Source organism: Rhinoderma darwinii, chromosome 1 (genome assembly GCF_050947455.1).
Source record: "Rhinoderma darwinii isolate aRhiDar2 chromosome 1, aRhiDar2.hap1, whole genome shotgun sequence".
NCBI classification, from domain to species: domain Eukaryota; kingdom Metazoa; phylum Chordata; class Amphibia; order Anura; family Rhinodermatidae; genus Rhinoderma; species Rhinoderma darwinii.
In genome coordinates this window covers 307615729-307631613 of record NC_134687.1, presented here as the reverse complement: position 1 = coordinate 307631613, position 15885 = coordinate 307615729, and the positions used below count along the sequence as shown (strand labels likewise).

The following is a 15885-nucleotide window of genomic DNA, read 5'->3' as shown; positions in this document are numbered from 1 at the left end:
TATAATGCCCCCATAGCTGCCGCCACACACTATAATGCCCCCATAACTGACCCACACAGTATAATGCCCCCATAACTGCACTCCACACAGTATAATGCCCCCATAGCTGCACTCCACACAGTATAATGTCCCCATAGCTGCACTCCCCACAGTATAATGCCCCCATAGCTGCACTCCACACAGTATAATGCCCCCATAGCTGCACTCCACACAGCATAATGCCCCCATAGCTGCACTCCACACAGTATAATGCCCCCATAGCTGCACTCCACACAGTATAATGCCCCATAGCTGCCCTCCACACAGTATAATGCCCCAATAGCTGCACTCCACACAGTATAATGCCCCCATAGCTGCCCTCCACACAGTATAATGTCCCCATAGCTGCCCTTCACACAGTATAATGCCCCCATAACTGACCCACACAGTATAATGCCCCCATAGCTGCACTCCACACAGTATAATGCCCCCATAGCTGCCCTCCACACAGTATAATGCCCCCATAGCTGCACTCCACACAGTATAATGCCCCCATAGCTGCCCTCCACACAGTATAATGTCCCCATAGCTGCCCTTCACACAGTATAATGCCCCCATAGCTGCCCTTCACACAGTATAATGCCCCCATAGCTGCACTCCACACAGTATAATGTCCCCATAGCTGCCCTCCACACAGTATAATGTCCCCATAGCTGCCCTTCACACAGTATAATGCCCCCATAACTGACCCACACAGTATAATGCCCCCATAGCTGCACTCCACACAGTATAATGCCCCCATAGCTGCACTCCACACAGTATAATGTCCCCATAGCTGCCCTTCACACAGTATAATGCCCCCATAGCTGCCTCCACACAGTATAATGCCCCCATAGCTGCCCTTCACACAGTATAATGCCCCCATAGCTGCCCTTCACACAGTATAATGCCCCCATAGCTGCACTCCACACAGTATAATGTCCCCATAGCTGCACTCCACACAGTATAATGCCCCCACACAGTATAATGTCCCCCATAGCTGCCCCCACACCGTATAATGCCCCCCATAGCTGCACTCCACACAGTATAATGTCCCCATAGCTGCACTCCACACAGTATAATGCCCCCATAGCTGCACTCCATACAGTATAATGCCCCCATAGCTGCACTCCACACAGTATAATGTCCCCATAGCTGCCCTTCACACAGTATAATGCCCCCATAGCTGCACTCCACACAGTATAATGCCCCCATAGCTGCACTCCACACAGTATAATGTCCCCATAGCTGCACTCCACACAGCATAATGCCCCCATAGCTGCACTCCACACAGTATAATGTCCCCATAGCTGCACTCCACACAGTATAATGCCCCCATAGCTGCACTCCACACAGTATAATGCCCCCATAGCTGCACTCCACACATCATAATGCCCCCATAGCTGCACTCCACACAGTATAATGTCCCCATAGCTGCACTCCACACCGTATAATGCCCCCCATAGCTGCCCTCCACACAGTATAAAGTCCCCATAGCTGCCCTTCACACAGTATAATGCCCCCATAACTGACCCACACAGTATAATGCCCCCATAACTGACCCACACAGTATAATGCCCCCATAGCTGCACTCCACACAGTATAATGCCCCCATAGCTGCACTCCACACAGTATAATGCCCCCATAGCTGCACTCCACACAGCATAATGCCCCCATAGCTGCACTCCACACAGTATAATGTCCCCATAGCTGCACTCCACACATCATAATGCCCCCATAGCTGCCCTCCACACAGTATAATGCCCCATAGCTGCCCTCCACACAGTATAATGCCCCCATAGCTGCACTCCACACAGTATAATGCCCCCATAGCTGCCCTCCACACAGTATAATGTCCCCATAGCTGCCCTTCACACAGTATAATGCCCCCATAGCTGCACTCCACACAGTATAATGCCCCCATAGCTGCACTCCACACAGTATAATGCCCCCATAGCTGCCCTTCACACAGTATAATGCCCCCATAGCTGCCCTTCACACGTTTTATTCCCTCACACAGCCGCAATAGTGCCTAACAAAATACATATTCACCTAACCCAGTTCAAAGTGGAGGAGATCCCTCTGCTTACCGGTCTGTGTGGCTTGGCGCAGACAGGCGCAATGACGTCACTGCCTCGCACCTGTCTGTGCCGAGCCGTGAGCGGCTGGGCACAGACAGGCGCAAGGCAGTGACGTCATCGCACCTGTCTGCGCCGAGCTGTGATCAGCTTGGTACAGACAGGCACGAGACAGTGACATCATCGTGCTTGTCAGCGCCTAGCCGTGAGTGGGCCACGGTTTGTTCATGTGACCCGCACCCTAACCACTGGCACTGTTAGGGCTTTTTCCTGTGTATACGTCAAACAAAGTGCAATAATCTTGATGTGAAGGGGGCCTTTCTCCCACAAATTTATCGCTGATTTAACATTAATTACCTATCTACAGGTTTTGAACATGCTGATTTATTAAAGAAACACTAGGGCAAAAATTCCCCCCTCCATTTCCAAACATGATTAGGTAAAATATATTAATGCTAATTCTCTTACCAGACGCTTTATTTTAAAGTTAGCCTCTCCGTTCAGGGCCGCCGTTTGGCCACATGCCTAAATCCTACAGCATCTGACCAGAAGTCACTCTCTCTATGCAAGCCTATGAGATATACATGGAGGCAATCATAGGTTTGCATAGAGAGACTAACCTCTCATCCACACAGCAGACACTGTAAGATTTGGGTCTATTAAAAAGCTCATGATGTATATGTTAAATGTATACCTGTGACATTTGCCATACAGTGGCTTAGGTCAACAATAGGCTCTCATGTTAAAAACCCATCAACCGTAGTATACTTTTTTGTGGGATCCGGTTAGATGGAATAGCTTAGTCTGTTATGCTGTGCCATATCTTAAAAAATAAATAAATAAAGCTAAACTGGCATATAGCAGCTCCACGTAGGCAATAAGGACACTCCGGCTAATGGAGCCCTATGTACAAGTTTAGCGTGTACGCCAGGAGCTTTCCCGACATACACGCTAAATGTAGGGAACGAAAGTGATGTGAAGGGGCCTAAACTGCACACTACTAATACCAGAAATAGCAGTTTACTGCTGTATCTCAAAAAATTGGGGTGGATGCTTAAATAGGAACTACACTTTCAAACTTTTTACATGTCATAGAGACATACCAAAAGTTTTGCTCGGCTGGAGTCCGGGTGCTGAGACCCCCACCACGTTGCTGAAACTAACGTGCAGAAGCGCTTAGCTCCTTTAGCAGTGATCAGTGCCCATCGTCAGACTGAAGACGGCTCTCCTAGAACGTCTGTGAGCCATCTTCAGCCTGACGATGAGCGCTGATCACAGTAGAAGGTTCAGGGCGCTCAGCTGAGCGCATTGCACCATCGTTTCATCTCTAACATCAAAAGTTTGAAGGTCATTAAGATCAAAAGTTTGAAGATTTTATCTGGCAGATCACGCTGATACAATTTTGCTGACCATAGACATTACATTATAGCTGGAGAATCATGCTGGTAATACAATGTTGCTGACCATAGAAATAAGATTATAGCTGGTGGCAGAGGTGTAGCTAAATGCTTATGGGCCCTTTTGGATTAGAAAATTTGTTCCACGTGGATTTTTTCTGTTCCATATACTTGGGGCTTTGAATATATAAACATGGCCTTAAACCATGTTAACTCAGGGATTTTCCAAAGGCATTTTTTAGAAATGCAGTGGCAGAAATGTGCTGCTGAAACTAGGATTTCTGCCGCGGATTGGCCCCATTGTAATTCAATAGAGCTAAACTGTGTTTTTTTTTTTTAGCTTTTGTCCTGGGCCTGGTAAAGAGGGAATAAAATACCCTATTCATATGCATTGTCGGCCGAATCTGTTAAGATTTAGGCACGGAATCCACAGAATTGTTGTTTTTCACGATTTACTAGCGTTTTTTTACTGTGATTTTCCTAATTGTGGCAGGGAGTATTTAGAAGCCTGTAACAATGGTCCGAGCCCTCTGCAGTCTCTAGGGAAAGGGAGAATCACTGGTGCCTGCTGGTGATCGGGATGGAAGGTAGAGAGAAGGGGGATGCAGGCTGCGGTTCCCCTGGAATTCCTGCTTATAAATTAGTCAGCTGGCTCAGTAGAAGGCCCTGACTGGTGGGCGGGTTTTCTCTCCTACTCGGAGGAAGCAACTGATTTCTCTTCTGTTCCGTAGGCCGCCTCACTCCATGCTGCTGCTCACTGTCGTGATACAAATGTCGGGTGGACGGCCCTGGGGCCCCCTGGCTTTAGGTCCCATGTCACAAGTGCTACAGCTGCAACCCCTATAGCTATGCCACTAGCTGGCGGATCAGACTGATAATACAATGTTTGACATGGCTGCAAGCATTCCCCTGTCTCAGATGTCCGAGAAAACAGGTTGAATTTTATTTTAGATTAGGGCCGTGCAATTATGACCTAAATCAAAATCACAATTAATTGAACATGTGACCTCGGTTACGATTATTGAACGATTATTTAGGCTACACCCTTTTTGCATGCCGCCACCACCCCCTTATTTGCATGCCACGCCATTGAATTAATATTTATCCCCTGAGCCTGCTGTATACTACTGTATATAACATACCCCCTGACACTGCTCCCACACGGTATATTGCCCCCCACACAGTATAATGGCCCATAGACACCCCTGCAGTTGCCCCCCACACAGTATAACGCCCCCCATAGCTGCTACCACACAGTATAATGCCCCCATAGCTGCTACCACACAGTATAATGCCCCCATAGCTGCCACCACGCAGTATAATGCCCCCATAACTGCCCCCATAGCTGCACGCCACACAGTATAAAATCCCCCATAGCTGCCCCCACGCTATATAATGCCCCTACAGCTGCCCCCAATTGTGCCTGATAAAAATAATAATATACATACTCCCCTAACCCCGTTCCAATGATGAGTGGAGGAGATCCCTCTGTTCCTCTGGTCTGTGCAGCTTAGCACAGACCAGCGCGATGACGTTCACATCCAGCAATACATAGTCAATGGTCGATAAGGGACCTTACGGTCTCCTGCTCTACCATTGGGTTAAACTGTATCTGCGTTCTGAAGATGCAGATATAGTTTAAACCGGGAGAAAATAATTGCTAAAACCAAGATTTACAAGATGACGTCGATTAATTGCGCTGAATTTAGATTATTTTTCGATTAATTGCCCAGCCCTATCTTAGATCCTAATATTTCCTCTAATATAAGATCCACAATAGAATGGGCATGTTATTGGGGAAGTCAGGGTCGACATCTGCTGGTGAGATGATTGTGGGTGACACTGTTTTAATGTTTATGGTCAGCTGTGATTGGACTGCCAGTGAGCCATCCATAGCGACATTTAAAGAGGGGTCTGTCACAGACATTTGAGATTCTTTGTGATGAAATCATTTAAGCTGTCCAATATGATTAATTACGTTCTTGCCTACTCTTACCTTTCAGTCCCTGAGGATGAAGAAACAAAGATGTTTGCAGAGAAGTTAGCTAGATTTGTGGCAGATGGCGGTCCTGAGGTTGAAGACATTGCTCTCCAAAATAACAGGGAAAATCCTGCCTTCAGGTAATAACCATATAAGGCCCATTTAGCCTGTGTGCCAATTGTCTAGGGCTCTGTTCACATCACGTCACAGCCATCTGTCGCAGGTATACTTTGGGAGTATTTCCTGATGTATACCTCTGACAGAAGGCTCCAACGCATGCCACTGTACAGTATACGTTGCCCATGGGGTCCCAATGTTAATAAAAAAAAGTATACTGTGCAGAGTACTTTTTTTTTTTTTTTTTTTTTTTTTTTACTTGATGCCTCTGTATAGAAAAGCGTAATATAGCTTAGAATAGAAAAGCCGAATATATAGCGTAGAATAGTAACAAAATTAATAAATTATGCCAGCGCATGACACGCTTTTAGTATACAATGGGTCAATGGTGCCCAAAGCATAGGTTCGGCGTATTCATCGGGAGCTTTCACAGTGCATACGCCGAACGTAGTGTTTAAACACGATCTGAACACAGCCTAAGATATTATTAAATTATAATGCAGAGTTTTACTTCTATTAAATACAAAACTCTGCATTCATCTCTCTTTGTTTGTGGAGCAGAATGCCAACTACTGGGTTGATGAACGGGTATTGTCTGGTCTATAGAGCAATTTGGTTCCACTAGAGAAATTTCTAGATTTTTATGCAGAAAATAGTCTTTGTCAAACTTAAACCTGGGGCTGCAGAATATAAGTAAAAAAATGTTTGATTTATAAGTTGTATCAGGCCTCAAATCTGGAATACACAACTGTTACTTTTTTCCTTTTTTTGGATCTGTCACTTAAAGGTTTTTATATGACACAAACGGCAAAGGCTACCAATATTATAAAATGAAGGTGGAAGAATTCAGACGAGCAAAGCAATCCACAAATGACAGTCATGCCTTCCCAGATCTTAAGCGTAAGTTAGCCTCAGAGCCCAGTTATGTAGTACCTCGACACCCGGCTGCCTCATCTACTACTAGTCCACCAACACAGCAGTCCACAGAGCAAGCAGCTGCAAAAAAGAAGAGAAAGAGTCGGTGGGGGCCGGAGGAAGAGAAAGTAGAGCTGCCTCCCGTTCCTGTGATTAATGAGCACCCCAATACCAGCCTTCTAACAGGTGAGATTTCTACCCACTGGCTTTGGAAAGCATAAATGCTTGCTTACCCAGTTACTGGATTCAAAGCCTAGATTTTTCATTCTCTTTCTATTTCTAGCCCAAGATCTGAAAGGCTTAGGATATGAGAATGGAAAACCGGTGGGATTGGTTGGAGTCACTGAATTATCAGACGCCCAAAAGAAACAAATAAAAGAACAGCAGGAGGTAGGATAGAAAGTTCACCACTCTGTACCGTTAAATAAAGAGACGATAATTGTACGCGCAACCATACACATACACCGTTCAGCCATAACGTTAAAACCACGGACGTGGGACGTGAATCACATTGATTATTTTGTTACAGTGGCATCTATCAATGGGTTGGATATACTAGGCAGCAAGTGATCAGTCAGTTCAAGTTGATTTCTTGAAAGCACGAAAAATGAAAAATCTAAGCGACTATGACAAGGGACAAATTGTGAGAGCTAGACGACTGGGTCAAATCATCTCCGAACGGCAGATCTTGTGGGATGTTCATGGTATGAAGTGGTTAGTACCTACCAAAATTTGTCCAAGGAAGGACAACCGATGAACTGGTGACCGCCGGTTAACGGGCGCCCAAGACTCATTGATGCGCATGGTGAGCGAAGGTCGCCTCTCTAGTCCAATGCCACAGGAGAGCTACTGTAGAACAAATTGTAGGAAAAGCTAATGCTGGCTATGATAGAAAGGTGTCAGAACGCAGTGCATCGCAGCTTGCTGTGTAACTCGTGCTGACCCCTGTCCTACAATGGACACGTGAGCATCAGAATTGGACCTATGAGCAATGGAAGAATGTAGCGTGGTCTGATAAATGACATTTTCTTTTACATCATGCGGATAGCCAGGTGTTTGTGCGTCTTTTACATTAGGAAGATACGGCACTAGGGTGCACTATGGGAAGAAGGCAAGCCGGCGGAGGCAGTGTGATGCTCCGGGCAATGTTCTGCAGGGATTCTTTGGGTTCAAGCATTCATGTGGATGTTACTTTGACATGTATCACCTACCTAAGCATTGTTGCAGATCAAGTACACCTTTTCATGGCAACAGTATTTTCTAACGGCAGTGGCCTCTCAGCAGGATAATGTGCCCAGCCACACTGCAAAAATTGTTCAGGAATGGATTGAGGAACATGACAGAGTTCAAAGTGTTGACTTCAAGGTCCCCAGATCTCCATTTGATGGAACATCTGTGGTGGAAAAACAAGTCCGCTCCCTGGAGGCCCATCTCGCAACTAACAGGAATTAACCGGTTAAGGACTAGGCTGTTTTACAGCTAAATGACCAGAGCAAATTTCACAATTTTGCTATGCGCTTCTTTAGATGACTATAACTCAGCAGGTGAATAAAGTTCATCTTTGAATTTTACACTCTTTTTAAAGGACAGATAGGGCTTTGTTTTAGTGGCATTTGTCAGTATATATCATTTTTTTTTTTTTCACTAAAGTGGGCAAAATTGGAAAAAAATGCAAGAATTTAACAATTGCGTCAGTTTAGGCTAGCATTTTTCACACACGGTATGAACCACGGCCAAAATTAATCTCCTTTCACATTCTTCCACTTCTCCCGTGCATGGGGATACCAAATATGTGAGCCTTATTCACTGTGCGGGCATGTGCCAGGGCTTGGCATAAAAGGAGGCTTTTTGGCCTTTTCGGTCCAGGAATTTTGCATTTGATTTTAGAGCCGCATACTGTTTTCTGGGGGGCCTAATGCTGCTGAAACATTAGAAACACCCCATAAATGACTTCATTCACACAAGTAGACCCCACAAGGTTTCCTTCAAGGGGTTTATCATATTTTTAGCAAGTCCAGTTTTCTTCTGAAAGTTTCTTGAATAAGATGGAACAAAATAAAATCAGCACTTTTTTAGCAAATGCGTCAGTTTAGGCTAGTATTTTTCACACACGGTATAGACCACGGACAAAATTCATCTCCTTTCACGTTCTTCCACTTCTCCCGTGCATGGGGATACCAAATATGTGTGCCTTATTCACTGTGCGGGCATGTGCCAGGGCTTGGCATAAAAGGAGGCTTTTTGGCCTTTTCGGTCCAGGAATTTTGCATTTGATTTTAGAGCCGCATACTGTTTTCTGGGGGGCCTAATGCTGCTGAAACATTAGAAACACCCTATAAATGACTTCATTCACACAAGTAGACCCCACAAGGTTTCCTTCAAGGGGTTTATCATATTTTTAGCAAGTCCAGTTTTCTTCTGAAAGTTTCTTGAATAAGATGGAACAAAATAAAATCAGCACTTTTTTAGCAAATGCGTCAGTTTAGGCTAGTATTTTTCACACACGGTATAGACCACGGACAAAATTCATCTCCTTTCACGTTCTTCCACTTCTCCCGTGCATGGGGATACCAAATATGTGTGCCTTATTCACTGTGCGGGCATGTGCCAGGGCTTGGCATAAAAGGAGGCTTTTTGGCCTTTTCGGTCCAGGAATTTTGCATTTGATTTTAGAGCCGCATACTGTTTTCTGGGGGGCCTAATGCTGCTGAAACATTAGAAACACCCCATAAATGACTTCATTCACACAAGTAGACCCCACAAGGTTTCCTTCAAGGGGTTTATCATATTTTTAGCAAGTCCAGTTTTCTTCTGAAAGTTTCTTGAATAAGATGGAACAAAATAAAATCAGCACTTTTTTAGCAAATGCGTCAGTTTAGGCTAGTATTTTTCACACACGGTATAGACCACGGACAAAATTCATCTCCTTTCACGTTCTTCCACTTCTCCCGTGCATGGGGATACCAAATATGTGTGCCTTATTCACTGTGCGGGCATGTGCCAGGGCTTGGCATAAAAGGAGGCTTTTTGGCCTTTTCGGTCCAGGAATTTTGCATTTGATTTTAGAGCCGCATACTGTTTTCTGGGGGGCCTAATGCTGCTGAAACATTAGAAACACCCCATAAATGACTTCATTCACACAAGTAGACCCCACAAGGTTTCCTTCAAGGGGTTTATCATATTTTTAGCAAGTCCAGTTTTCTTCTGAAAGTTTCTTGAATAAGATGGAACAAAATAAAATCAGCACTTTTTTAGCAAATGCGTCAGTTTAGGCTAGTATTTTTCACACACGGTATAGACCACGGACAAAATTCATCTCCTTTCACGTTCTTCCACTTCTCCCGTGCATGGGGATACCAAATATGTGTGCCTTATTCACTGTGCGGGCATGTGCCAGGGCTTGGCATAAAAGGAGGCTTTTTGGCCTTTTCGGTCCAGGAATTTTGCATTTGATTTTAGAGCCGCATACTGTTTTCTGGGGGGCCTAATGCTGCTGAAACATTAGAAACACCCTATAAATGACTTCATTCACACAAGTAGACCCCACAAGGTTTCCTTCAAGGGGTTTATCATATTTTTAGCAAGTCCAGTTTTCTTCTGAAAGTTTCTTGAATAAGATGGAACAAAATAAAATCAGCACTTTTTTAGCAAATGCGTCAGTTTAGGCTAGTATTTTTCACACACGGTATAGACCACGGACAAAATTCATCTCCTTTCACGTTCTTCCACTTCTCCCGTGCATGGGGATACCAAATATGTGTGCCTTATTCACTGTGCGGGCATGTGCCAGGGCTTGGCATAAAAGGAGGCTTTTTGGCCTTTTCGGTCCAGGAATTTTGCATTTGATTTTAGAGCCGCATACTGTTTTCTGGGGGGCCTAATGCTGCTGAAACATTAGAAACACCCCATAAATGACTTCATTCACACAAGTAGACCCCACAAGGTTTCCTTCAAGGGGTTTATCATATTTTTAGCAAGTCCAGTTTTCTTCTGAAAGTTTCTTGAATAAGATGGAACAAAATAAAATCAGCACTTTTTTAGCAAATGCGTCAGTTTAGGCTAGTATTTTTCACACACGGTATAGACCACGGACAAAATTCATCTCCTTTCACGTTCTTCCACTTCTCCCGTGCATGGGGATACCAAATATGTGTGCCTTATTCACTGTGCGGGCATGTGCCAGGGCTTGGCATAAAAGGAGGCTTTTTGGCCTTTTCGGTCCAGGAATTTTGCATTTGATTTTAGAGCCGTATACTGTTTTCTGGGGGGCCTAATGCTGCTGAAACATTAGAAACACCCCATAAATGACTTCATTCACACAAGTAGACCCCACAAGGTTTCCTTCAAGGGGTTTATCATATTTTTAGCAAGTCCAGTTTTCTTCTGAAAGTTTCTTGAATAAGATGGAACAAAATAAAATCAGCACTTTTTTAGCAAATGCGTCAGTTTAGGCTAGTATTTTTCACACACGGTATAGACCACGGACAAAATTCATCTCCTTTCACGTTCTTCCACTTCTCCCGTGCATGGGGATACCAAATATGTGTGCCTTATTCACTGTGCGGGCATGTGCCAGGGCTTGGCATAAAAGGAGGCTTTTTGGCCTTTTCGGTCCAGGAATTTTGCATTTGATTTTAGAGCCGTATACTGTTTTCTGGGGGGCCTAATGCTGCTGAAACATTAGAAACACCCCATAAATGACTTCATTCACACAAGTAGACCCCACAAGGTTTCCTTCAAGGGGTTTATCATATTTTTAGCAAGTCCAGTTTTCTTCTGAAAGTTTCTTGAATAAGATGGAACAAAATAAAATCAGCACTTTTTTAGCAAATGCGTCAGTTTAGGCTAGTATTTTTAACACACGGTATAGACCACGGACAAAATTCATCTCCTTTCACGTTCTTCCACTTCTCCCGTGCATGGGGATACCAAATATGTGTGCCTTATTCACTGTGCGAGCATGTGCCAGGGCTTGGCATAAAAGGAGGCTTTTTGGCCTTTTCGGTCCAGGAATTCTGCATTTGATTTTAGAGCCGCATACTGTTTTCTGGGGGGCCTAATGCTGCTGAAACATTAGAATCACCCCATAAATGACTTAATTCACACAAGTAGACCCCACAAGGTTTCCTTCAAGGGGTTTATCATATTTTTAGACAGTCCAGTTTTCTTCTGAAAGTTTCTTGAATAAGATGGAACAAAATAAAATTACCTTTTTTTTTTAACAAATGCGTCAGTTTATGCTAGCTTTTTCACACACAAAATGGACCACGGACAAAATTCATCGCATTTCACATTCTTCCACTTCTCCCGTGCATGGGGATACCAAATATGTGTGCTTTATTCACGGGCATGTGCCAGGGCTTGGCATAAAGGGAGGCTTTTTGGCCTTTTCGGTCCAGGAATTCTGCACTTGATTTTATAGCAGCATACTGTTTTCTGGGGGGCCTAATGCTGCTGAAACATTAGAAACACCCCATAAATGACTTCATTCACACAAGTAGACCCCACAAGGTTTCCTTCAAGGGGTTTATCATATTTTTAGACAGTCCAGTTTTCTTCTGAAAGTTTCTTGAATAAGATGGATCAAAATAAAATTAGCAATTTTTTAGCAAATGCGTCAGTTTAGGCTAGTATTTTTCACACACGGCTTAGACCACGGTCAAAATTAATCTCCTTTCACATTCTTCCACTTCTCCCGTGCATGGGGATACCAAATATGTGGCCTTATTTATCACATAGAGATGTAGGAGGGCGGAGGATAGAAGAAGATTATTTCACAAATCGCTTTTTTTCAAAGCTGGTTTTACAAAACTCAACAGAGTTTCTATAACACTTCCAAAATATCTGCTCTTGAAGCAGAAATCCCAAAATATTCATCTAGGGGTATAATGGGAATTTATTTTTTGGGGTTTTCTAAAATAAGAAATTTCAGGTTAATGCAAATGGACTCTCCAGCAGATGAACTTTAGAAAACATCAAACATGACATCCACCCCCCACCCATTCCCTCCCTCACCCTTGGAGTAAAATCAGGGGAAAAATAAAAAAGTAATGTAGGGCAAATATATTTTCAACGAATTAACTAAAATCTAATAATTCAGAACAGTGTGGTATTTTTTAAAACATGGCTCAATGCACAGGCCTGGTTGCGAGGGACATGAGGGACAGAAATATCGGGAATCTTTGCGGTGCCCGTCTTTTCTGCAGACGCGGCACTTTTTCTGGGGGTTGCTTCTGGTTGCTGTTGGGGGAATCCGACTGATGAAGTGTCTTTCAGTCAGTCGCGTGACATCCTCAGACTGGGGGCATTCTCGGGTGTCCTGAACATCAAAAATGAGGCCTTCAATAATTTTTTCCTGGAAATCCAGGTATGTGTCTCTGCCTCTGTTTTTTTTATAGAGCACAAATGAATTGTAGATTGCCACCTGTAACAAATAAATGGCCACCTTTTTGTACCAGGTTTTAGTTTTGCGTTTTACTAAATAGGGCTGTAAAACCTGGTCGCTTAAATCCACCCCCCCCCCATGTACTTGTTATATTCGGACACGCTCACTGGTTTGTGCTTGTCCGATGTTGCCCCTCTTTCCCTCACTGCCACTGTTCCTGCGGTATGAATCGTGCTTAGCACATACACATCTTTGCGATCCCTGAACTTGACCGCCAGCAATTCTTCAGATGCATAAGCACAGGAGTCCCCCTTTACCATGCGCTTCCCCACTAATTGCTGTGGAAAACCAATTCTGTTTTTGCGCATGGTACCACATGCCCCAGTCCTTGCAGCATGCAAATGCCTAAACAGGGGCACACTAGAATAAAAATTATCACAGTACAGGTGGTACCCCTTGTGAAGCAGAGGCTGCATTATCTCCCACACAATCTTACTGCTGGTGGAAAGATCAGGGGGGCATCCAGGAACATTTATTGTGCGGTCCCGCCCTTCATAAATCCTGAAGGCGGTGGTATATCCTGACCCGCTTTCACACAATTTGTAGAGCTTAACGCCATATCTTGCTCTTTTGGAAGGTAGATATTGGCGAAAGCTAAGTCTGCCATGAAAGTTGAGGAGGGATTCGTCCACACTTACATTCTGCTCAGGGGTGTAGAGTTGCAGAAATAAATTATTCAGGGAATTTATTAGCGGTCTTATTTTGAACAACCGATCCCGGTTTGCATCGGAACTTGGGGGGGCCTGTGCGTTGTCATTGAAGTGGAGGAACCTCATTATTGTCTCATAACGAGACCTGGGCATTACTGCAGAATATACTGGGGTGGCTTGGGCGGGTCTTGTTGACCAGTAAGACCTAATGGAGGGCTTTTTGACAATACCCATATTTAGGGTGAGCCCCAAAAAAATTTTTAATTCCTGCAAATTGGTGGGCGTCCAATCTCTGGCATGGGTGGATGAAGGTTTCTGCCTTATATATTGCGTGGCATATAAATTTGTTTCGTGGACAATCTGATTTAGGATGTCGTCCGTTATAAATAAATGGAAGTAATCCATTTGGACAAAATTTGTATTGTCCACGGTTATGCCAGGAGTGGCCGTAAATCCGTGGATTCTAGGCCCAAAAGATGGGGCAGGTGCCCATACAAGAGCCTGGACTGGAGGGACCAGGCTGTCCCGTGCTACAGCGCTACTTGGCCCTGCGCTTTCATGTTCTGCAGTTTCGACTGCATCAGGGACAACGTCCCCTGAAGATGAACCTGAAGTGACGCTGTCATCGTCACTACCTAAAACAGGTTCCATCTCGGACGCCATCTCTGATGCGGTCTCCGACTCAGACCACAGCATGGCGTATGCCTCCTCGGCGCTAAACAACTTCCTCGCCATAACGTAACTAACACTAACACTAACTAAACAAATTTTTTTTTTTTTTTTTTTATAAAACACACAAACTAACTGCTATATATATCTACACTACCGCTAACAAAAAAATAAACCGCTATTGCTATATATATTATATATATGTGGATATATATATAATTATATACTCCCTACCTGCCTATTCTAATAGAATAAAAGAAAGAAAGGTAGATAGATAGAAAAAAAGATAGATGGATAGATAGATTGTATAGATAGATAGAAATCTATCTATACAGAGAATGTTTTAGTGTAACTGTATTTTTTTTCACTGTAATCTTCTGGCAGCAATTCTCTCGAGTCTCTTCTTCTCCTCAAACTGAAACAATGTTTGAGGAGAAGAAAAGAGGCAGGAGATTTACTGCCAGAAAAGTCAAAATAAAACAAATGTGGTCGCTGTGATAGGTTTTCACAGCGACCACATGATCAGGGACCATCAGATTGGTCCCTGATACTCTGCCCAGTGCCCAGAGCTGTTGGTAACAGCGAGGGCACAGGGCTGTGTGCACGCGATCGCGTGCACACTGTTTTCTATGCAGAAATGCATGTGATCGCTGTGATTGGTTGTCACAGCGATCACATGTTCAGGGGCCAAAAGATTGACCCCTGACATTCTGCCCAGTGCCCATGGCTGTTAGTAACAGCCAGGGCACAGAGCTGTGTGCACGCGATCGCGCGTGCACAGTCTCTGAAGTGCGGCCGTATATATACTATACGCCGGACTTTAGAGACCCTGACTGCTGGCCGTATATTTACGGCCAGCGGTCGGGAACCTGTTAAAGTAAAGAATTGAATTCTAAAGTCTGTGCCAGATACCACAGGGCCCCTTCAGAGGTCTTATGGAGTCCATGCCTCGACGAGTCCGCCATTTTGGTGGCACAAGACGGAGCTACCCAATAACAGGAAGGTGGTTTTAATGTTATGGCTGAATAGTGTGTGTGTATAATTATGTAAAAATACAGTTCTAGCCGAACTATCAGCCCTGGACAATGGTCTGTTGTATTTATGATTGAATTATATTGGCAAATAATGTTACACACCTAGAAGTGTAAAATAGTAAAGACTTCCTTCTCTGGAGGTTTGATATGCTTACGTGGCTTGTCATTTTCTGTTCAGATGCAGCAAATGTACGACTTAATTATGAAACACAAGAAGGCCATGCAGGATGTGCAGCTGATGTGGGAGAGGGCTGTGAAACAACATCAGCATGACTATGACAGCGATGAAGAAGTTGATAATGACCTAGGGACCTGGGAACACCAGTTGAGACAAATGGAAATGGACAAGACCAGGGGTAAAGTACATAATTAGATGTCATCTTGTAATAATTGTGGCCTATAAATCACAAATACAGTGGAAACCTAATAAAATGTATCCGCACAGATAGGAAACACTGGAATTTCCAGAAATGAACATTATTTTATTATTCATCTGACTGCTGTTGCACGTAGCAAAGGGACATTTAATAATTGCATATCAAACCGCAGCAAGCTTGTGTATGTGATCAAACGTTTGTTTT

General features: G+C 44.0%; 1 protein-coding gene across 2 annotated transcripts in view; it reads left to right on the top strand.

Moving 5' to 3' along the window:
* Window positions 1–15885, top strand: part of SUGP1 (SURP and G-patch domain containing 1) — a 91611-nt gene that overhangs the window by 49141 nt on the left and 26585 nt on the right. For both annotated transcript variants that reach the window (XM_075825494.1, XM_075825493.1), the window contains exons 7-10: window positions 5497–5614; window positions 6379–6692; window positions 6790–6896; window positions 15483–15660. In XM_075825494.1, the coding sequence (XP_075681609.1) occupies window positions 5497–5614; window positions 6379–6692; window positions 6790–6896; window positions 15483–15660 (717 nt within the window). The remainder of the gene's footprint in view (window positions 1–5496; window positions 5615–6378; window positions 6693–6789; window positions 6897–15482; window positions 15661–15885) is intronic.